Raw genomic sequence first — 24,718 nt, 5'->3', positions numbered from 1 at the left:
GACCTAATTAAACTACAAAATGCATTTCCTGCAGAAAATGCGTGCGAATGCTGTAAACTGTGAACATTTGTGGCTGAATTTAGCTGAAAATGCAGAAAAAGCTGAATATGTTATTAGCTGAATGGTAGCTGCTTTTAGCTACAAAAATGCAGAAAAAGCTTAATATTTAAAAGAAAAGGTTTAAAAAAAGGTATAAACCACAACATGTATAGCCTTGATGTCCTGAAATAGCTGAATAATGTAATAGTTGAATGGTTTCTGCAGCTGAAAATAGGCTGAAGGAGTTAAATATCAGATGTAAGTAGTAGTGAATGAATTTGTATTAAGATGAGAAAAGAAAGTAAAAAGGCTTGGGAAAGCAGCAGAATATTTGAACTGCAAACTTTTGAACTAACTTGATTGTGAATTATTTGTCGCCATGGCAACGGCATTTGATGACACCCCATAATACGCTTAGATGTGTTGATGGCTGCATCGTTACCAAACCTGTGAAGTTTTGGGCCATTTCGAGCATTTTCACTGAAGTTATGAGAAAACCGTGTTTCATGGTGAGCATTGTGTTGCCATGGCAACGGCATTTGAAGAAATCTCAAAACTGTCCCGTAGATGTCTTCACGGCTGGACTGTTAGCACACGTGAAGTTTGAGCACTTTTTGAAAATGTTCATAGGAGTTATACATTACATTAGGAGGTTACATTACTCTCTCTCTTCTCTTGATCGCCCTCTCTCTTCTCTTGATCACCCTCTCAATCTTCTATCGCCCTCTCTCTCTTCTCTTGATCGCCCTCTCTCTCTTCTCTTGATCGCCCTCTTCTCTTGATCGCCCTCTCTCCCTCCTTGATCGCCCTCTCTCTCTTCTCTTGATCGCCCTCTCTCTCCTCTTGATCGCCCTCTCTCTCTTCTCTTGATCGCCCTCTAACTCTTCTATCACCCTCTCTCTCTTCTCTTGATCGCCCTCTCTCTCTTCTCTTGATCGCCCTCTCCCTCTTCTCTTGATCGCCCTCTCTCCCTCCTCTTGATCGCCCTCTCTCTCTTCTCTTGATCGCCCTCTCTCTCTCCTCTTGATCGCCCTCTCTCTCTTCTCTTGATCGCCCTCTCTCTCTTCTCTTGATCGCCCTCTCACTCTTCTATCACCCTCTCTCTCTTCTCTTGATCGCCCTCTCCCTCTTCTCTTGATCGCCCTCTCTCTCTCCTCTTGATCGTCCCTCTCTCTCTCCTCTTGATCACCCTCTCCTCTTGATCGCCCTCTCTCTCTTCTCTTGATCACCCTCTCACTTTTCTATCACCCTCTCTCTCTTCTCTTGATCACCCTCTCTCTTCTCTTGATCGCCCTCTCTCTTCTCTTGATCGCCCTCTCTCTCTCCTCTTGATCGCCCTCTCTTCTCTTGATCACCCTCTCACTCTTCTATCACCCTCTCTCTCTTCTCTTGATCGCCCTCTCCCTCTTCTCTTGATCGCCCTCTCTTGATCGCCCCTCTCTCTCTTCTCTTGATCGCCCTCTCTCTCTCCTCTTGATCGCCCTCTCTCTCTTCTCTTGATCGCCCTCTCTCTCTTCTCTTGATCGCCCTCTCTCTCTTCTCTTGATCGCCCTCTCACTCTCCTCTTGATCGCCCTCTCCTCTTGATCACCCTCTCTCTCTTCTCTTGATCGCCCTCTCTCTCTTCTCTTGATCGCCCTCTCTCTCTCCTCTTGATCGCCCTCTCTCTCTTCTCTTGATCACCCTATCACTCTTCTATCACCCTCTCTCTCTTCTCTTGATCGCCCTCTCTCTTCTCTTGATCATCCTCTCACTCTTCTCTTGATCGCCCTCTCTCTCTTCTCTTGATCACCCTCTCACTCTTCTATCACCCTCTCTCTCTTCTCTTGATCGCCCTCTCTCTCTTCTCTTGATCGCCCTCTCTCTCTTCTCTCTCTCTTCTCTTGCTCGCCCTCTCTCTCTTCTCTTGATCGCCCTCTCTCTCTCCTCTTGATTGCCCTCTCTCTCTTCTCTCTCTCTTCTCTTGCTCGCCCTCTCTCTCTTCTCTTGATCGCCCTCTCTCTCTCCTCTTGATCGCCCTCTCTCTCTCCTCTTGATCGCCCTCTCTCTCTTCTCTTCATCGCCCTCTCTCTCTTCTCTTGATCACCCTCTCACTCTTCTATCACCCTCTCTCTCTTCTCTTGATCGCCCTCTCTCTCTCCTCTTGATCGCCCTCTCTCTCTTCTCTTGATCGCCCTCTCTCTCTTCTCTTGATCGCCCTCTCTCTCTTCGCTTGATCGCCCTCTCTCTTCTCTCTCTCCTCTTGCTCGCCCTCTTGATCGCCCTCTCTCTTCTCTTGATCGCCCTCTCTCTCTCCTCTTGATCGCCCTCTCTCTCTTCTCTTGATCGCCCTCTCTCTTCTCTTGATCATCCTCTCACTCTTCTCTTGATCGCCCTCTCTCTCTTCTCTTGATCACCCTCTCACTCTTCTATCACCCTCTCTCTCTTCTCTTGATCGCCCTCTCTCTCTTCTCTTGATCGCCCTCTCTCTCTTCTCTCTCTCTTCTCTTGCTCGCCCTCTCTCTCTTCTCTTGATCGCCCTCTCTCTCTCCTCTTGATTGCCCTCTCTCTCTTCTCTCTCTCTTCTCTTGCTCGCCCTCTCTCTCTTCTCTTGATCGCCCTCTCTCTCTCCTCTTGATCGCCCTCTCTCTCTCCTCTTGATCGCCCCTCTCTCTCTTCTCTTCATCGCCCTCTCTCTCTTCTCTTGATCACCCTCTCACTCTTCTATCACCCTCTCTCTCTTCTCTTGATCGCCCTCTCTCTCTCCTCTTGATCGCCCCTCTCTCTCTTCTCTTGATCGCCCCTCTCTCTCTTCTCTTGATCGCCCTCTCTCTCTTCGCTTGATCGCCCTCTCTCTTCTCTCTCTCCTCTTGCTCGCCCCTCTTGATCGCCCTCTCTCTTCTCTTGATCGCCCTCTCTCTCTCCTCTTGATCGCCCTCTCTCTCTCTTCTCTTGATCGCCCTCTCTCTCTTCTCTTGATCACCCTCTCACTCTTCTATCACCCTCTCTCTCTTCTCTTGATCGCCCTCTTTCTCTCCTCTTGATCGCCCTCTCTCTCTTCTCTTGATCGCCCTCTCTCTCTTCTCTTGATCGCCCTCTCACTCTTCTATCACCCTCTCTCTTCTCTTGATCGCCCTCTCTCTCTCCTCTTGATCGCCCTCTCTCTCTTCTCTTGATCACCCTCTCTCTTCTCTTGATCGCCCTCTCTCTCTTCTCTTGATCGCCCTCTCTCTCTCCTCTTGATCGCCCTCTCTCTCTCCTCTTGATCGCCCTCTCTCTCTCCTCTTGATCGCCCTCTCTCCCTCCTCTTGATCACCCTCTCTCTCTTCTCTTGATCGCCCTCTCTCTCTCTTCTCTTGATCGCCCTCTCTCTCTCTCCTCTTGATCGCCCTCTCTCTCTTCTCTTGATCACCCTATCACTCTTCTATCACCCTCTCTCTCTTTTCTTGATCGCCCTCTCTCTCTTCTCTTGATGTGTCCGTGAGAGAGAGGGAGTGTGTGTGTGTGTGTGTGTGTGTGTGTGTGTGTGTGTGTGTGTGTGTGTGAGTGAGTGAGTGAGTGAGTGAGTGAGTGAGTGAGTGAGTGAGTGAGTGAGTGAGTGAGTGAGTGAGTGAGTGAGTGAGTGAGTGAGAGAGAGAGAGAGAGAGAAAATTGTTACAGCTCAAATGCATTGCAATGACTTCCATGTTAAAAAAAGACTTTAAAAAGCTGAATGTTTTAAAAAGTATAACATATTTTGAAAAAGTTGAAAGTTTCTCCATCATGTGCTGAAAAGGCTGAATAGTTTGATATTTGAATGGTTCCTGCAGCTGAAATTAGGCTGAAGGAGTTAAATAAAGATATTAAATGTAAGTAGTAGTGAATTAATGTTTACAAACACCTGTGTGTGTAAACCCAGAGATGAAAGGTTACCATGGTGACGACTTATGACGATTTACCAACTGCAGCACTGAGTCCCATTAAGAATGCATTGAGGATTATATCTGACAATTTTGCCACTTGTTCAAAAACTATGGCTCCTATCAAAAAATGACCAGACCGTGAGCATCAGGGAACCCCAATGAACTGATATATGTTTGTTTTTTTTGGTTTTGTGTGTAAAATGTGGAGATGGGAGCAGTTTGTCTAAAGTGTACTTCTCTCTGTTCTGAAGAAAGTTCCGGAAAGATTTAACATGGGAATCAATTGGGAGCTAGGTGGACTTTTTGTCTCTTCATACCCTCAAGAGGCATTTTGTTTAATATTTCTTCTTAATTTTTTATTTATTTTCCAACCTAGGAGAGGTTTTCCTACGTTTTTCATGAAAAAATATGTCTCAGGAGTGTAGGGTTTGGGAATTATGGCAAGTTTAAAACATTTTTTGGGGAGAATTTGAAGCACTGCTGCACTCTGACTTAACGAGCTGCTCCATCCACACTAATGTTAAAATCTGAAAAAGGCCTCTCTACCAAGCTCTAAACTAAGTTAAATATCTCAAAAAGTGTAAAAGATATCAAAAATCTGAATAAGAATTGAATAGCTGAAGGTGTTGTGGTCATTTGAAAGTTGGAATGAAGTGTCTAGCTGAAAGTATGTGGAAGGAGTAGCATTTGGCGCAAGGTGTAGGAAAAGAGGATTTGAAGGCATCTCCCATTGACTTCCATGTTAAAAAAAGTATAAAATATTTTTAAAAAGTTGAAGGTTTCCCATCGATTCCTGAAAAGGCTGAATAGTTTAATATTTGAATGGTTTCTGTAGCTGAAAATAAGCTGAAGTTATGGAGAGCCAAAGTATTGGCTGAAATAAGGGGAATAAAGATTTGAAGTACTATAGTGGAATGCTGTGGCACAGCATTCGCACTAAAAAACGGTCCGGTTTTGGTTTTTGATAACAACTTAATTCAATTTTCCGTTTTGTATTGAAGAATGAAGAAAAGCAGTCCGGTGGACCGGAAGTTAAAGAACATATTTCAAAATAAAGGACACGACGATATAATGGCAATGCTGTAAAAGTTCAATCCTGGAACCCAGAAGTCTGACGAGGATAAGTTTATTTCTGCGTTCACATGCAGATATGTGTTTATAGATAATACAAGTATGCAAGCTCTTTGCATAACTTTATTTCGCTGACTTCCGGTTTGTACTGTGTCGGCAAATCCAGTGTCCAGCTTGTTGGTGTGTAACAACGTCATGTTTGTTGCATACCTGCAAGATTTACCTGTGACAAATGTCAGCGATGTGAACAGAACTGTCACCCTACTTTCACCTGCACCCAGCAGCAAGCGGGAGAACGATATCTTATACAGTCGACCCCTAAAACAGTTCACACAGTAATGGAACAGTTGTTAAGCATTATTTTGTCCAACTAGTCTACATTATGAATTTGATGTTTGTCTAAACTGCTAAGAAGTGGACAGCTGAGTTAGAACAGAAAGACATGCAGGCCATAATCACTGCTAGACGTGCAAAAGAGGAATGTGTGTGTAAGGCTTACATGAACTGAATTGAAACACTGTCCATTAGTTGATTAATAAACAAGAAATTCAAGTCAAAGTTTTAGGCATTTTCATTTTTAGCACGCTGTAAATATGGACTATGAATCAACACATGCAATGTGGAAACACACAAATAGGTTTATTCTCAATACTCATAACAGTATCAGACACAATGACTTTACTGAGAGTGAAGATGACATGAACATAGTTACAGTATGGTACTGAAGACAAAATACAGTATATTGCATTTACCTCTTCCTCTAACTCTCTCTCCAAAAGTGGCCTCCATTGTTGTGCACAACAAAGTGTTCAAGCTCAGGTTTCTAAGTGATCTAATTGGTTGCATGGCTTTTAACATGTGCATTCTGGGGGCAGGGGTTTGATAATTGAGTGTGGTATTTCAATGGCAGTGTTTAGCAAACAACACACAGGCTGTCGGTTTTGAATAACATGTCAAATGTAAATAAGAGTGTTACGATACCTACAAGATTTACCTGTGACAAATGTCAGCGATGTAAACAGAAATGTCGACCTACTTTCACCTGCACCCAGCAGCAAGCGGGAGAAATGTTTCAAGTTGTACTTATGAAGTTACGTCTACAATTAGGAGGGTAAGCTTTTATTTCTGTAACGTTAAACTTATTGTTTTTCTTCAACAAGTTTGACTACATTGAAAGACAGAGGGACAGTATGTGCATTCTTAATGAACATACTTTGTATTTTGTATGTGTCAGGGTGTTATGCAGGGACATCCCTCCCTACAGGAAGATCACGAAGACTGCGTGGGGCCTCACCTCGCGGAGGGGGCCTCATCTTGTGGAGGGGGCCTCACCTCGCGGAGGGGGCCTCATCTTGCGGAGGGGGCCTCAACTGAGATGCGGCGCACCTATGCGTTTATGCGGCGCAATTAGTGTGGATCAGAGGTAGCGTGGGGCCTCAAGTTGGCCAGGGACGGCCCTGGTGTTATGCTACAGGTCCATGAAGACAGGCCCCACAGTGAGTTCAGGATGAAGTGTTGTTACTGTCTTAGTTACCGTCTGGTTAAACATGTTCCTGGGGATTCAGCTCATTTTAGACAGGTTAGACACAGCCAATAATAATAATAATGGGTTTCATTTATAACGCACTTCATATTTAAGTTCAAATCCCGAAGTGCTGCAAGCAGTGAGCATGGAACAATATAAAACAGTACACAACACGGTAGAATTTAATAAAAAGCAGTAAAAACAAGCAATAAAAAATAAATAAAAGGGTAGTAATAAATCAAATAAAAGGTCTAGGAAAAGGCTCTATTGAACAGATGGGTTTTGAGGCCTTTTTTAACCCTTTGATACACAAGCTATGCATACCCCTTCTAAGGGACAGCATGGGTACAAAATATTGACCCGTATTGACTTACAATGTTATTTGATGCATGGTTGAGTGTTTCTTAGCTATATTTTTGGAAATCTATTTATTTAATCATTTAATATTCCAAGTATTCATTACATATCTTGTTTTGGATCACCACACATCATTATTTTCAATCAACCTTTCAAAATGTAGGAACTAAAACTGTTTTTGTATTAATACATCAAGTTTGCACAAGTGTGATAACAATGATAAAAAAAACATACTATAATAATAATTTTGTTAAAAATAATTATTTTATCAGTGATTTGGACCAAACAATACATTAGGCTGGGTGGTGTGTGTGTTTGGTCTTTTTAGCCCACATCTTTCCATTGCCCCTGTAAATTATTAGGCATTAATATGAAGTTGGTCCCCCCTTTGCAGCTATAACAGCTTCCACTCTTCTGGGAAGGCTTTCTGCAAGATTTTGGAGTGTGTCTGTGGGAATTTTTGCCCCTTCATCCAGAAGAGCATTAGTGAGGTCAGACACTGATGTTGGACGAGAGGGCCTGGCTCTCCATTCTAATTCATCCCAAAGGTGTTCAATGGGGTGGGGGCCAGGGCTCTGTGCGATCCAGTCAAGTTCTTCCACACCAAACTCATCCAACCAGGCCTTTATGGACCTTGCTTAGTGCACAGAACAGGGCCTTCCCCAAACTGTTTCCACTAAAGTTGGAAGCATAGAATTGTCCAAAATGCCATGAAGCTCCCGGCGCACATGTTTTGGTGCTGATATTAATGCCAGAGCTGGAACTCTGCAGTTATTGAGTCAGCAGAGCTTTGGTAACTTTTACGCACTATGCTTATGTAGTAAGTTTATGTCTTACTATTGGCTGTGTCTAACCTGTCTAAAATGAGCCGAATTCCCAGGAACATGTTTAACCAGACGGTAATAAGACAGTAACAACACTTCATCCTGAACTCACTGTGGGGCCTGTCTTCATGGACCTGTAGCATAACACCCTGACACATACAAAAATACAAAGTATGTTCATTAAGAATGCACATACTGTCCCTCCTCTGTCTTTCAATGTAGTCAAACTTGTTGAAGAAAAACAAGTTTAACGTTACAGAAATAAAAGCTTACCCTCCTAAAAGTAGGCTACAACTTGAAACATTTCTCCCGCTTGATGCTGGGTGCAGGTGAAAGTAGGTCGACATTTCTGTTTACATCGCTGACATTTGTCACAGGTAAATCTTCTTCACTCTCAGTAAAGTCATTGTGTCTGATACTGTTATGAGTATTGAGAATAAACCTATTTGTGTGTTTACACATTGCATGTGTTTATTCATAGTCCATATTTACAGCGTGCTACAAATGAAAATGCCTAAAACTTTGACTTGAATGTCTTGTTTATTAATCAACTAATGGACAGTGTTTCAATTCAGTTCATGTAAGCCTTACACACACATTCCTCTTTTGAGCGTCTAGTGATTATGGCCTGCATGTCTTTCTGTTCTAACTCAGCTGTCCGCTTCTTAGCAGTTTAGACAAACATCAAATTCATAATGTAGACTAGTTGGACAAAATCATGCTTAAGAACTGTTCCATTACTGTGTGAACTGTTTTAGGGGTCGACTGTATGAGAAATTGTTCTCCCGCTTGCTGCTGGGTGCAGGTGAAAGTAGGGCGACAGTTCTGTTCACATCGCTGACATTTGTCACAGGTAAATCTTGCAGGTATGCAACAAACATGACGTTGTCACCAGTCTATGGTTGTCACACAGCGACAAGCTGGACACTGGATTTGCCGACACAGTACAAACCGGAAGTCAGCGAAATAAAGTTATGCAAAGAGCTTGCATACTTGTATTCTCTATAAACGCATATCTGGATGTGAATGAAGAAATAAACGTATCCTCGTCAGACTTCTGGGTTCCAGGATTGAACTTTTACAGCATTGCCATTATATCCTCGTGTCTTTTATTTTGAAATATGTTCTTTAACTTCCGGTCCACCGGACTGCTTTTCTTCATTCTTCAATACAAAACGGAAAATTGAATGAAGTTGTTATCAAAAACCAAAATTGGACCGTTTTTTCAATTAGGTCTTGTTATCCGTTTTTTTTTTATTCAGACAACATAAACAGAAAAACGGCTTTGGTTGTCCGTTTTTTCGTTTTTTGGAACGTACGGACTTTTTTTTTTATTAGGTTTTGTCGTTATCCGTCTTTTGATTCAGACAAATCAAAAACGAAAAAAGGCTGGTATTTTCGTTTTTTGGCTTAAACGAAAAATCAAACTGACAAAACGTACACGGACCGAACATGCTTAGACTAGTAAAGATGTTTGCCTTAACTATTTAACTTTTTGAGTGTGTGTTAAACTAGTAAACCGGTAACGTGAAAACACTCTACTATTAGTTAACTAGCGAGCAGTTTGGCTTACAACTAGTGGTAGAAACTGCGGTCTGATATCAAGGATTTGGAATAAATACTCAAGAGGCTGTAGACTCGTCTAGTTCCTGTTGTGTTTGGTGTAGTCGGGCTTGGACAGCCGTGATCCTCGGCACTGTAGAAGTAGAGTAAAGATGTCCAGCACAACTTTACTCCAGAGGTGAAGAAGGAATATGTGTGAAGAAACAACTCATCACCTTTGTACAGATCAACTTAACAGACATGGCGTGTGGCCTTCATTCATTGGTTCCGTGTAGACATTGAATGTTTGACCGCACTGCCAGCACCCCTGACCTACCTGAGAATCATTTTGTTTCACTTCCTAAGCACCACCTTCAGGAGAAAGAGAAGCACTACCTGTGGTGGGGGCCACGCTACGCTCCTGCAGTGAAGAGGAGACACTGGTGTTCTCACCGTCTCATTTTCTTTCTGAATAGAATATAAAAGTGCTTGAACTACACTTAGCACAGGAAACGTTTTCATGCTGATCCCCTGCTTGGTGCAGTAATAACACATTTCTGTAGTCCGAACCTGAAGTTAGCATCTCCCTGGTTCCCTCCACAAAAAGCCAATGTGATTTTTCCACTGGATTTTAGAATGTTGCAGAAAATAAGATATTTTATGTTTATAACTCTTATCAAGTTTTTTTCAACTGGATAACCCACATAATAACCTTTTTAATAATAGTTGAAGCATAAATGCACAAGTTAGCGTCAGGCTATAAACAAGCTACATCACGGTCACATGACTTCATGTCGCTTAGTTAAAGGCGGCTAATTAAGTTTGTAGTCATACACACGACCGGCATTTAAGACATAGCGCTTCTGCCATTCACCAGTGGGATTGGACAAAACCATAGACTGTATAAACAAAACTTAAAAATCCCTTAAGCGAGCAAACAGGAAGTGCTTAAATCCTGACGACCAATTCCTGCTCTACTCAGTAACTAGTGGTTCTTTATCTATTGCAGATTTTTGCTTGTTACTGCATTATCTATGTCTTATTATATATAGTTTGAGCAAACTGAGTGCAGGCACTGTGTCTGGATCAAAGGTCATATTACTGGCGGTTGAGTACACACACACACACTCTTCTCCACACTGTTCCGTGATAGTAGTGCTAAGCTGTCGCATGCTACATAACAAAGTAAAGTACTACAACACTTGATTCCAGGATGGTTTTGGAACATCTCCACCACATTTAATTTGCTCTTTTTGTTTTTATATCGTTTGTTTTTTTTTGTGAAAGAAAAAAATAAAATAAAGATAACAAAAAGGTTAATCCTACAAAGAGACATTTTTTCTCAGCTTTCTTAAAACTTGCTAACTCGTAAATTCCAAAGTCCGATAGTTGTGACACTGGAAGCGGTGCGTACACGTGTCAGTCCTTCTCTGCGTGGCTGATGACGGGGGGTGGGGGTGATATGTTGGAGGTTGTACATAGTGAGCCGGAAGGAGGCGGGGGGACTGGCCCTGTCCCACACATGCCCCCCCCGCCACCACATTGAAGTCTCTTTGCGACAGTCTCAGGAGATTCCGAGGAGAAGCAGGATGCCGTCCACCCAGCACAGCTATTCTCATTCCGCCTGGGTCCTTTTGCCCCCTTTACAATCCTTCTGCTGGAGCATCGGGCTCTGGCGGGGGGGGGGGGGGGGGCGATGGAAGCAGCAGGTGCACACAAACCTTCAGAAGACTCATTGGTCACCTTCCGTGTAGAACTCCTCTCTCGTTCCCACAACTTGTACTGTGTGTACAACTTAACAAAATGTTTTTTCAGGAGATGTTGGAGGGATCAGGTGATGGAGGTGTGAACACTTGTGACCATCCTGAGGCTCTAAATCCACCCCAGTGACTACATTAAAACCTTTAGCAGCGTTTCAGGAAATATGCTGCCTTAATATTTTAATTTCTTCTACAGATATCAGTCTAAAATACATCTTCCAAACCCTCTATTTCCTGATTTGGCTTATCGAGAAGATAAAAAGTGTCTCCTGGCTGTTAGTTCACTTTGGACGGTGCTCAAACCAGCCGTTCCACTATGACTGCTCACTAGTCTTACATTTAAAAATAGAACTAGGGTAGGTGTGTTTTTGACTTAAGGGAGTTTCTTCCTGCTTCTAGTCTAAGATAACGCTAGGCTAACCACATTGCGGGTATGTGTAGGATGGTATTTAAAGCTGCACTAATCCATATTTTAACAATAGTGATCGCAGTGTACTTCTCTCTGCTAAAGGTGTGCCATTCTTCCTAATCCTGATGTCCATCAACACTGCTGCTTTTAAGTAAAACTACACATATAAAAGGTGTCCAAGTCACAAAGAAAGCATATTTCCCATACTCCTTAGGGTGCCTTCACATGTAGATGGCTTCAGTTTTTTTGATACATCTGCCTAAAACCAAAATTATCTGAAAGCGCAGAGCAAATATGTGTTGCATGAGTCTCCGTAGAAAAGACCGGATGAGATATGAAACGTCCAGAGAAGAGTGTTAAGAGGATAATAGTGTCCTGTACACATGAAAGCCTCAGCTGCTATCAGGCAGCCGGAAAGGAAACACTTTGGGGTTCATTATGACACATAAAAAAAAACGAGAAAGGGGGGGGGGGGGCTGAGAAACACGTAGAGGGAGGAGCTGTGCATCTCAGCTAATCAAGTCCCAGTGGATCCACGAGGGGGGGAGGAGGGTCTCAGTGTGGACGGATACGCTCATATGGGGATGGACTGAACACAGAAGAGTGAGCAGGACGACACTGGGAGGGGGGGGGGGGGGTGCAGTGCCAGCACAGCACTGCTTTTGGCTGCATCAGTCTCCACCGGGGGAGGTCGGGGGTCTCTTGTCATGCGGGGGAGGGGGGGTCGAAGAGGTCTTGGTGAGTTCTTAACTGCCATAATGCATGGTGTTGCTGGGGATGACCATGGGGGAGGCCATGGAAATGGCGGCGCCCCCCAAGGTGAACTGGTTGGTGACGGGGTAGTACGAACCGCTGCTGCTGGGACCGGATTGGCCTGTGGTGGCTCCTGGGGGGGGGGGGGGGGGGGGCAAAGAAAGCATTTAATTAAACGTGCCCTCTTGTAAAGGGTCTCCTTTTTTTATATAACTCCCAACCATTTGCAAAAACAGCTACTTTGCACAATTGTTATGTATATATAATCTGATGCCAATATGCGTCTGTAGTATTTATATAGATAATCCTGTAGCTTAGTGAGATTGTACAGTACTCAATTTATTCAGTATTTTCATTATATTGTGTATTATTTAGATACTCTAGTGATACATGTCCTTTATATTGTGAATTTGTATATACGTTAATATACATATGTTCATTGTTTTGATATATCCATACCTTTAATAGATCTGTATCCTATTTTATCTTTTAAATATTTTTAACTCAAGTTATGCTTGAAAACACTGCTGCTGGGACTAAATAGTTTCCCAATTTAGGATAAATAAAGTTGCAAACAAGAATGAAGGGTTTTTGAGAAAGTGACGAGGGAGACGTACCCTGAACAATACCTGTGCTCATGATGGAGCCCATCCTGGAGTGGGTGTGGTTTACAATGCCGGTGTTCACTGTGACCAATCGGAGAGGAAAGCAGACATTAATGATGTGTGCAGGATCAAAACAGACATTTATGCATGTAGCTTCCTGTTCTGAGCGGAAGGCGCAAAGATGGCATGTCCTTGTTTCCATTAAAAAAAAGCTTTTTGAGAGATTTTTCCATTGGATTTTGGTTCACAGGTTTATGATACTTTAGTGTTAAGTTTAGGAGGACATACATTGTCCGCACATAAATATAACACCACTTTTGTAATGGTTGAAGCTTACAATCTTCAGAATTAAAAAGCTCACATTAGGCTATAAACCAACTACATGGTGGTCGCATAACTTCACATTACCACCGCAAAGCTAAAGGCGGCGAATGTTGGCCCCGATGAATTTTGTAGTCCTATTCAGTCACTGGTTTGCAACCACCTTTTTTAAGACACGTAAAGCTTCAAAAATTCACCAGTGGAGTATTCATAAACATTTTGTGTCATAAAACAAGTGAACATCTCTTCAGCTTGTATAAAACACATATCTTATTTCAGGCATCTAACCAAAAACATGTTCAAAATGACAGACTTAAAGACGGGGGAGCCCAAATGTGCTAAATGCTAACGTATTTCTTATAACTGTCAGAAAACTTGTTAAAAACACTTTCACATGCTAGTTTGCCCCCTGCTAACACTTAACAGCCGAGACATTAGACAATGCTTAGGTCCTAGTGTGGTAAAGTTTTAATTTCAGTTGGAACCGAAGCTCTGAAAGCAGTTAAAGTGAAGGTGTTACATTGAGTGGGAAGTCCTAAAAGAAAACAGTGCTAGATTAAAAGTATAAACTAAAGATGGTGTAAGCTGTAATGATATGGCAGTAAAAGTTAAAGGAAGTTTGTGATTTGAAGTATATGTAATAAAAAGACATGCATAAGGTATACAATATAGACATCAAATGATGACACCATCCTCCACAAAGGCTTTGTGATTAGTAACACACCGCATTTTTCACATTCAATAATCCCTCTAAACAACATCTCCCAACATGTGAGCACAGTGAGAATATGATGAGACCCTCCCCGTGTGAACAGTGCTCACTGGAGACGTGTGTTCCGCACCGCTGTAAGTACCATTAGATGTAGAGAAGTCAGGAGGAGTGCGGTTCGTACCCAGGGGGATGAGGTTGTTGTGAGACACTGATGGGCCGCTGCCAATGACTGTGCTGAGGTCATAAGCTGCAGGCATCCCTGGAGGAGACACAGACACACCCATCAACACTTCATACAGACACATCCTCACAGACAGCGGTATAACTCAGCCACATGGGAAGCTACGAGGAGGGGGGATTCAGGGCAAACATCACGCAAAACATGATGGCTGTTGCATAATAGGTGGATTTATTATGATATTGGAGCAGGGGGGGTCAAACTCAACTGCATGGCAGGCCACAGTAGCATCAGAATCAGAATTATTTTTAAGTCCCACAGCAAACGCACAAAATGACAGTGCTACAGCTAAAGTGGCATAGCAGGTAAAAAAGGCATGCAATAATAAAAAAATAAAAAAAACACATTAGTAATACAATAAAAAGACAAATAAGTACACAACTGTGGCTTAACAATGAGTAGCCGCAATTTAAAAACATGAAGTGACATAAATAACATATTCAAGTATTAAGACCCTATAAAAATGAAATGTTGAGACTCTTGTAAAAATGTATGCTTTTACATAAAAGTGACTATAGCAGTCAAATTCCAAGTTCAATGATGGTTACCCTCAAAGGGCTGGTGGTAACTCCAAGACTATAAGAAATATATCTACTCTTTATAATATTACATATTTGCTTTACAGTGTAGACGATTTTTTGTTAAAGTAATCATTTAAAAAGCGCTGTGTAGCAGCACACTGCTGGAGTGCTGCTGCTAGAAAACGCCTGAAAAGCTTCAATAGTCACAAAACGAGATGCATCGTGGGACATGTAGTTTATGGACACTGTACTTATGTAAAGCGGCATATAATTGTTCGATGAGCACATTTTGTTTTTGCAAACTCTCGCAGGCCACATAAAATGAGGTTTGACATTCCTGCAATCCAGAGACTGTCAACTTTTTGCTAAACTATCGTTGGACTCTGGGATTTAATTCAAGATTATAAAACAGGCACGTCTGGTCCTTTAAAATGATTGGCCGAGACACTATCTGTAGACATACAGCTGTGACCACACTACAACAGTATCAGTGCACCCTTTACTCACAGAAGTTGTTCAAAGACATGGACAGGATAAAGACAGATGAATAAAGGTCTAGGGACAAGATCTTGTGCTACACTCTCCGGTCCAGCAGGTGGCAGTATGTTATCTCGTTAATAATGGTTGCAACTGGCAATAATAAAAAAGAAGAAAATAAAGAAGAATGAGACAGACGCTGAAATAATAGAGAGCTGATGGGGATGTTTTGCTTGAGCAGCACTGTGCTGGCGCTTCATTGGATAACAAAGGTTCAGATCCAACATCTTTTATCTTCATACAGGCAGACAAACGGCGCCTGACATTAAAGTTATGGGTGAGCTAACATGAGATTTTAAATAACTCCATGTTTGTATTAGTAGCCTGCCTATTATTCCCACTTTTTTGTAGTTATAGTGAGTTTGTGTACTTTTCTGTAGTTATAGCGAGTCGGTGTTTCCATAAGAAAAAACTAATAATTTACCGAACAAATGGGAAATGTCCATCAAATATAATCTGTATTTATTATTGAGCTTGAAAAAATTGAGTGCTTTATAAAAAATGACATACTCCAGGCATGTACATTTATATGTTATTCAAATTGTGAAATGAAAGCTTGCATGACTGCAGAGCTCCGTCTGTACCGCAGTGCCTCAATAACGCGCACGGTTATGGCTCGTTTTGAAGTTTATGCAACCATTGTCAATAAACTACCTCCAGCCAGAATCAGCAAAACAGGAGTCAGTAAACGTCCGCTCACAGGGGCGCATTAAAGCTAGTGCTTTAAGAGGACATATATTGTCCTCACATACATATAACACCACTTTTATGTAGTTGAAGCGTTATTACAATCTCCAGAATAACTAGCTAAAGTTAGGCTATAAACAAACTACATGATGGTCGCATAACTTCACAACAACCCTGCTAAGCTAAAGGCAGCTAATGTTAAGTGTGATGATGTTTAGTTCTATTCAGTCACTTGTTTGCAACTGCCTTGACAAAAAAAAAGCTTCAGACATTCACCAGTGGTATATTTGTCAACATCTTTTATGTCGTAGGATAAATGTGAAAATCTCTTCAGCTTGTATAAACCACTGGTCCTATTTCAGGCTTCTAACCAAAAACATGTGAAAAAAAACATTAACTTTGAGACGAGGGAACCCCGAAGTGATAGATCTTGTATAACTGAGTGACCAATATAATAGTAACTTCCTGATGTTAAATCGTCCTTCATCTGTCTTTGTGGGATGTGTGTTCTTTAGAGAACATTAGAAAAGTAAAATTATGCGCCCAGGTCGCGCTGAAAAATAAGTGTGTGTGCGGTGGATTTGAGGGCGCAAAAGGCGGCATGTGTACGGCCCCTTATACAAACTGTAAATATTATTTATTCTCGGAATATTAAGTCCTGAAGGCATCAATTCTTTTTTCCCACCCAGTTTAGATTTAACCACGCCCACTGCTGCATTATGAAAGCATCGACTCAGTGTCAGCCTTGGATTTTCATCCCACGAAATATGAATTTGTCATCTACAGTCGCTTCATAGAGCATCTTTTACAAAGGAAATTGATCAAAAATAGTGCTTTAAAAAAAAAATTCATCTTTTAATATTAATTCACCCTGGATTTAAGAAGAATAAACAATCTGTAGCCTATTACCTTGTTTGTCACATATTTTACATTAGTACAGTATTTGAGTATATGTAATTTGTTACTTTCCAACACTGTCAGAGAATATTAAATATTCCTCTTGACACTAAATTGATTAAATTTAGCGGCCCATATCAGTTTTTATTCACAATCTAGAGCAGACGTGATAATACTTCAGTGTTGTTAACATGGGGACAGCATGTTCTCGGTATACGTCCATAAGCAATCACGCTGAGCTACGTAGATGCTGAAGTGGGCGTGGTTAAATCGAAATTGGGTTGGAAACATGATAGACGCGTCCTGGAGTGTTCTCACAGTGATGGCATCTCGTTGTGCGCTTTTGAAAACGATGAGCGGGGCTGAATGCGTATTACTATTCAAATATGATCCACTTATAGTCTGGTTGCCAACATAGTGAACATGGAAATGTTGACTACCCCAAAGGTTACTGTTAGAAATGATAGTACGGGTCCCCAGAACATAGAAACTGCCGGATGCTAAATGCAATTTGCACACTAAGCATTAGTTGCGTTTATTCAAATGAATGGCATTATAGCCTATGTAAACAATAGTAAAACAAAGACTTGGCCGATTTGGCAAATGTTGAGGTGGTTTTGAGGGTTATTGAGGATGCTATATCCATTTCTGACATTTTCAGGATCAACAATTGCCGTTTTAAACAGAAAGCCATATTTGTACTCCCGGCTGGGCTGATTTTGTCTACCATGAGTAGTGTTGCAAGCATTGGAAATAGAGAGCACAAAATGAAATGATTACCTCTACTATGGACAATTATCTTTCAAATAAATAAGCAATTTGTTCAATCCAAATGATCCAGAGCCTCCTAAACCTTCAAAATGGACCCAAAATGGCCACTTTCTTGGCCAGAAATAGACTAAGAATTCTCAATAACCCGCCAAAACCACTCCAAAACTGTCCGAATCGGCCAAGCCATTTTTTAACTCAATATTTCCAGGTTCACTACAGGAATATGAGCTGGCAACTAGACTATTCTCCACGATAAGCGTGAAGCGGTGAAGCTGTGCCCCCTGTGAACACATGGACTTCCAGCAGTGTCTGTGTGTGTTCACCTGATACAGCCATGCCCTGCCCCATGCTGTAGGCCCCCGTGTTCCACATGTTCTCAGACGGGGAGGTGTAGTGTGAGCCGGGAGGGGGGTTGGGGGTAGTGCCTGTGTACCTGCAGATACATACACACACGTTTAACATGGGCGAGACGGACAGCGCTCCCTTGTCACATGATTCATGGAGCTGAGATCCAGGAGTGTTTCTGAGCTCAGGAGACCCCCTCACCTGAAAAAGGGATTCTTCAAGTCCAGGAGGTTGCTGGACTTTGATCCCGTCTGGTCCACCTGGGCAACAATACTGATGTCGTAGCTTTGTCTGTGGAGAGGGATCCAATCACATTAAGTTAGCATATTAGTATAATACTAGTTATTTCAATGCATGACAACAAAAAACCTCCAGAGAAACATGGATCCATCATCCATTCGAGCTGCGCTCCAATAGTATTCATGTCCCAAGTCTTTTCCTAACCAATTTTACCAATGTATCGGAGAATCCATGATTACTTAGAAATAACAAAATTATAACTGGAAAAGAGGAGGGGGGTGCTGTGTACATCAGTGAGGCCTGGAGCTCAAACTTCAATGTTTATGGATACAAATTGAAGAAGAAGCTTAGAACATCCTTAAACTCATCGTTAGAGCCATTTTACTTTAACAAGATTAGTATGGTTGGAATATTGTTTAAATGCTTTAGATCAGGGGTGGGGAACCTCCGGTCCACGAGACCATTTTATACGGCCCGCGAGGTAATTTATAAAACACATGCAAAAAAATATATATTTAAGAAATCTGGACCGCAAAATAATTAAACAAGCGAGTGCCTGTTTTTCCTGGCCACGGTCAGGTTCCTTGAACACAACACGAGCCTAACGTGTCATCGCGTGGTATATGTATCGTCTGACAGGGGTGTAGTGCTGACGGAGCACTCCGGCACTTCAAAAATTGCAGTACGCATAAGGAGCCGTACACACTGTGTGTGTGTGAGTGAGTGAGTGAGTGAGTGAGTGAGTGTGGGTGGGTGGCACGAGCGTATTTTGTTTGAGCGAGCGAGTGTTTGAAGTTGTTATTAGCATCTGATTAGCTAGCTATGCTAACGAATATAAGGAGCTTTTTCTACAACCAGGTGGAAGAGAGCTCTCTCCTGACAGACTGAGAGGCTCAAATAACCTCAGCTCAGTGAGATCATTATAGTTATAAAAACATAAGAGAATAAATGAAAAATAGGTATAAATACTATATGACAGTAAAAAAAAGTTGTTATTAATAAACAAGAATACAGTTTTAAAGGAGAGTGATTTGTAAAATATCCATAAAGAAAAAGAAAATATGCTTACAGGTCTGTTTCATATGGGTGTTGAGAGATGTATCCATAGATCTCCTAATGTTGCTCTCAAAGTGCACCAGATTGATGCTTTTAACTTCAACATTTAAAACAAATCTTCCCGGGGGAGCATGCCCCTCCGGACCCCCCTAGAGGAGGTGAGGTCCCCCCCCCCCCCAACACTTAAATCATGTCCACATGAACAGGACACTAAATACATTTGCACACATCTTGTGTCCATATCTTTCTGTTGTGGTGGTCATGCCACACCGTGCACGCACACGTGAGTCATGGTGAGATATCTGGATTAAGAGGTTGCTTTTTCTTTGCACAGCATGAAAGAAAGGCCAAATGAATGGGCTGTGATTTTAGTATTTTTAAGCAGAGGTTGAGTTCAATCATTTGTACGGCCCTCGGAGGATGTTGTAAAAATTGAAATGGCCCTTGAGAGGAAAAAGGTTCCCCACCCCTGCTTTAGATGAAACCAACTTAATTATTTATTTTGTGAATTACACTTGGATTTAAAACATGCTAATTTAGATAAGTTTGGTTTAGGTCTCTCTTTACTGACAATAAATGTGCGCTGTGAGGCAGGATATGACATGCAGGTCTATATATGGCAGGACAACAACACCACGACACTCATCAATGCAATGATTCAGATAACTTTGAATGATTTGTTTTGTTAGCTCTTGTTCTATATGTGCCAATGAGTACTTTGAGAGATTATTTACAGGCCATATGGCCAACATGCTAGAGAACATAGCGTTTAGTGTCGTACCTCTTGTTGGCCATCAGCACGGCGGTGCCGGACAGCGTGTCTCCGGCCTTCGTGAAGAGGGGGGACTGCAGCAGACAGCGCACCTGGTACCAGTGGGTGAGGGGCTCTGTGGGGGCCGTGGACAGCCAAACCGTCATCCTGCACAGACATGAGGGCAGGTCAGTGGGGGGAATTATTCAACACACATGCAGCATGAGTGGAACTGTGACTTACGATGAGCCCACAAACGCAACGTCAAACCAGAAGGCCAGACCGTGCACCAGACCGGAGTGCATCATGTGGAACTTAAAGGGAATCTCTATCCTGAGAGCAGAAAGAGGCAGGTTAATGACACACCACACAAACATACAGTACACATACAGAGTACACACACACACACACCTGTAAAGATCCTCTTCTTTGGCCTCCAGGAAGTTGACTGTGTATTTGACTGACTTGGCCATCAGGATACGGATATCAAATGTGTCCTGTGGAGGAAACACAACAACTCCTGTTTCACACAACTGTGATATTGTGTAAAATATCTGTGTGTGTGTGTGTGTATGTGTTGGATTATGTACCACAATTGGCTGGCGGAAATACTCATCCACTGCTGCCGCCCGCAGGGCAGAGAGGTCTACACCGTGGAAGGAGGGCTGGTACCTGAAAGAGACACATCAGTTTGATCAGTATGAGACGTTTTCATTGGTGCTAACCCTAAGACAATGAAGGCTCGATTATGAAAAAAGCTTCTAAAGCTTCAGCTATTCTGGCTGATTAGACCTCTGCTAAGGTTAAAAGGTGTGTCGGAGCTTTACATGGAAATTATGAGGTGACAAATCTTTATCTACTCATAATAATAGTGTTGCAGGAATGAGTGCTAAAAAGTGAGTGACCTTATGTCATGCGACCATGATGCATTTCATTTATAGGGAGTCCTTGAAATGCTAACTTCAAGGTCACCTTGACCTGCACCACTTGATGATGAAGGTGTACTTGTACAAAAAGGTAACAGGAGATATTCAAAAACAGTGTAAACATGACCACACAGTCTAATCAGCCAAATTCACTGAAAATACCAATGCAACGTATGGAACCTTTAAAACATTGACTGTCTTTAGGAGTTTAGGGTCAAATAAACTGCAGTGATCATTTTAAGCATCTTGACACATAAACTTAAAACACAAAAAACACTGATTTAAAGGGGACCTATCATGCAAAATGCACTTTTGTACGTCTTTTATACATGAATATGTGTCCCCGGTGTGTCAGGGAACTCACCAAGTGTCAGAAAACACAACCCTCTCTCTTTTCCTCCATACCCAAATCTCTAAAAACGGGGCTGCAACGGATCTGACACAGATTTGAATTGTTCTGACGTCAGAAAAGGGGTGCTCCGCCTATATGGCCAACTCTCCACCTATCAGGGGAATGGGGGGTTGGGCCACGGCCATTGCCGCTGGAGACGCTGTAGTACATATGCCAGGCCTGTAAGTGGCGCTGTAGTCTGCCACAAAAGCAGCTAAGAAGACTTCCCGCGCATGGTTGCCATGGTTGCCCTTCTGTTTATTCTCCGCTGTGGACGCTCTGGCTCTTTTTCTCCCTCCCCGAGGCAAGCGTTTGCTCCTGCTGCTGTAATTCAATGCAATCCCTCCCTCGCTGTAATTCTCTCTCGGTTTGCCACCAGCAGATGACAAACACCCACCTCTCCGCCTCTTCCAAGGAACGAGGGGACCGTGCGGCAGAGTTTCAGTTAGATTTTTTTTCGCCGGTCAACATGTCCGTTAAAGTTTTGCCGGTCAGAGGTCTTCTTTGTTATTTATTGAGCTTTAAAACAAATGAATAACGACTCTATATAATAATATAATAAAACACGGAGGACGGAGATCTCTTTTTCTCCCCCTCTTCTGAGAGCCCAGCAGCTGATCAGAGCACGCTCCCCTCTCCTGCAGGGGGGCGTGGTCAGCTGCAGCTCATTTGCATTAAAGCTACGTCACAGAATCAGCCCTTGCAAAAACAGGGCTGGAAAAGAGCAAATGGAGCGAAATGAGGCATGGCTAAAATGCATGATCTGTTTGGTATTTTGAAAAAAAAACTTCACAGACATGTTTTATATAGGTATGGCCCTACAATATATTTGTCAAATATAGCACGATAGGTCCACTTTAAACTAAAACTGACGATTGTCCCTTAAACTGTGGCCGCCCCCTCCTCACCAGAAGTTGGCCTTGGTGAACTGCTCCATGTAGAGCTGCTCATCTGTGAAGGGGGCCAGGTGGACGTCACCGATAGTTGGGAACATTTTGCCTGAAACGAACAAACACAGAAAAACAATATTAATATACAGGCGACAATTAACAAACGCTGCTGCGCCTTCCACCCTCCATCTTAACATTTAAACAGGCCCTATTATGCTTATTGGGGTTTTACCTTTCCTGTAGTGTGTTCTATATCGTTTGTCTCTGCCTGAAACGCCTCTACAGTGTTGTCACGTAACACTAGCGCTTCTGTTATATTGGCTAGCACTCCAACACATTGTACGTGATAGGCTAAGACAGTGGTTCCCAACATTTTTCAGTGGGGCCCCCCTTGGGTAATTGGAAATATTTTCGAGCCCCCCCCTGACCCAGTACCACCGAGATTAGTAGAATTAATTGTATATAGTTGTAGTATTTCCACTTTTGCTTCTTTGTACTTCTGCTCCACTACAGTTCAGAGGTAAATGGTGTACTTTGACTCCACTAAATGTATTTAATACCTTTAGTTACTTTACAGATCTGGATTAATGATGTGAAATATAATCAAGTCTTAAATCAGACTTTAGTTACACCTCGAGTAAATTCACAAGCTACCCTGCAGTATACTACTTTTACTTAAGTACTTGAACTGAGTACTTCTCCCACCTTACACGTAATTGGAGCAACAGAACTCTGAGTTAAGGAAGTTGAAAACGGTGCATTTCTCCATATGAATATGATGCCTTTTGGCCAGCTGATGGACAGATTGTTTGCAATTTCTTCCCAAGCTTCACGTGCCCTCCCTGCAATAGCGCTGCGCCCCCCAGGTTGGGAACCACTGGGCTAAGAGGTGTGGTAAGCAGTTGACCAATCACAACAAAGCCGACCAGCTAACCAATCAGAGCAGACTGGGCTCTGGTTTCAGACAGAGGGTGAAAAGAGGTGCTGCAGCACAGGCAGTATGAGAAAAATAAAGAGCTTTTTGAACATTAAAGCATGTAAACATGTCACAGACACTGACACTAATATGAACTTAAAAGAATGAGCACGATATGTCCTTTTTAAAATGTTTTCCCATGAGCCCCAAACGTCCTCACCGTTGGGCTTGAGGAACTTCTTGGCGTGCAGGTAGCTCTCCAGCATGCGCTCGTTGAACAACATGTAGCCCATGGGCTCTGAGATGATGATGTCCACCTGCTCCGGCAGCGTCACCTCCTCCACCTTCCCCGGGATGACGACCACCCGGTCCCCGAGGCGGTTACTGTTCACGAGCACCTGGAGGCACACCACACATCAATGTTAAAGTAAGAATTTATCAGCGGAGTGATATGGTATCAGAACATATCAGTCAGGCGGTTGATAATAGCATATTAAAAATGGATGGACCTCTGCATGCTGTGCCATGGTGCTGGCCTCCACTGCGTACACCTTCCTGGCTCCAGCCTGGGCTGCAAAGAAAGAGAGGATCCCCGAGCCGCAGCCCACATCTAGCACCACCTGGGGGGAAGAGAGCGGGGTTTATTACAGGTCTGTGCAGCACCATCAATCTGTCAATAATTTTAAAGTGTGTGTGCATATCTGAATAATAGCAAGGCTCAGCATGCCCATGGCTTTAGGTTAACAACATGTTTATTTAAGTACATGTTTTAAGCTGAAGCTTTAATCCAAAGCGATTTACATACACTTCAATAACTCTCCCACACTGATAGATCTATAGAGTGGTGCAGGATTAAGTTTGAACCTGTTAAGCCCTGAGCCTGTTTTTCAGGTCTCAGGCTCTATATCTATATCTTCACTTCTAAAAGGGGTAAATTAATAATCTTTTGTCTCAAAGCAATGATAAACCTGTGAGTTGGATGTAGAAAAGTCAGAATCAATATAGATTTATTTTATTTTAAAGTAAATTCAGATTGAACATAGTAAAACAAATGTAAATGATAGTGTCCGTCCAAAAATAAACCATTACTTATAGTGAAAACCACCCTTGAATGATGGGATGGTAGACTAAAAGCTTTAGGAATCCAAACTATAACATATAATAAGTACCCTGTATCAAGATTGATGCAAAACAAGTGAAATTTGACCTTTTTAGAGAGGTTTAGAAAAAAAAAAAAACTTCTGGGGTCATTTGGGTGCATTTTCCATATCTCTGGAACCCATCGGTCGATTTTGATGATTGACACCTCTTTTTAGCCGTTAGAGCCAATAGAATCGAGGGGAAGTTCCTAAAATCCATCTAAACATTAGCCATTGGTGAATAGAGTGATGCGCAGCCAGAATGCCCAAAACCGGAAGCTGTCATACACTCTCGTAGCTATCATAATAGCTATATATGAAAACTCAGTTTTTGCCATAAATAGGACGATGGATTATCAGTAATCATTTCAAAGTGACAGAGACACATTGGATTAACCTTCAGCAGCGTTTTTATCGTTTTAATGCCATTGAACACAACTTTTGATCAGAACAACAGCAAAGGTAAGACAATGTCCCGTGTTTGCTCCGTAAAGCTACGTTGTGTGTTGTCTGGGTTTGCTTCCCCTGCCGCGAGTTTTGATCGCTCAGTGATGATACTAATACCTCTAGAATCTGTGGAATCTCAGCTTGCTAGCTAATATCTTGTTTGTGCAG

General features: G+C 42.4%; 1 protein-coding gene across 4 annotated transcripts in view; it reads right to left on the bottom strand.

Moving 5' to 3' along the window:
- Positions 1 to 10,440: 10,440 nt before the first annotated feature.
- The window catches only part of carm1 (coactivator-associated arginine methyltransferase 1), a 29,273-nt gene continuing 14,995 nt past the window's right edge, over positions 10,441 to 24,718 (bottom strand). Inside the window, exons 5-16 of one of the 4 annotated variants that reach the window (XM_034113681.1) lie at positions 23,474 to 23,584; positions 23,185 to 23,362; positions 22,067 to 22,157; positions 20,432 to 20,513; positions 20,253 to 20,338; positions 20,085 to 20,174; positions 19,872 to 20,009; positions 17,996 to 18,085; positions 17,773 to 17,882; positions 13,941 to 14,057; positions 12,778 to 12,846; positions 10,441 to 12,293 (exon numbers count right to left, since the gene is read on the bottom strand). In XM_034113681.1, coding sequence (XP_033969572.1) covers positions 12,154 to 12,293; positions 12,778 to 12,846; positions 13,941 to 14,057; positions 17,773 to 17,882; positions 17,996 to 18,085; positions 19,872 to 20,009; positions 20,085 to 20,174; positions 20,253 to 20,338; positions 20,432 to 20,513; positions 22,067 to 22,157; positions 23,185 to 23,362; positions 23,474 to 23,584 — 1,302 coding nt within the window. In that variant the 3' untranslated portion in view covers positions 10,441 to 12,153. The remainder of the gene's footprint in view (positions 12,294 to 12,777; positions 12,847 to 13,940; positions 14,058 to 17,772; positions 17,883 to 17,995; positions 18,086 to 19,871; positions 20,010 to 20,084; positions 20,175 to 20,252; positions 20,339 to 20,431; positions 20,514 to 22,066; positions 22,158 to 23,184; positions 23,363 to 23,473; positions 23,585 to 24,718) is intronic. The other 3 variants (XM_034113682.1, XM_034113683.1, XM_034113684.1) reach the window with 3 other exon arrangements.

Source organism: Trematomus bernacchii, unplaced genomic scaffold, assembly GCF_902827165.1.
Source record: "Trematomus bernacchii unplaced genomic scaffold, fTreBer1.1, whole genome shotgun sequence".
NCBI classification, from domain to species: Eukaryota; Metazoa; Chordata; class Actinopteri; order Perciformes; family Nototheniidae; genus Trematomus; species Trematomus bernacchii.
This window is presented reverse-complemented; position numbering and strand designations above follow the sequence as displayed.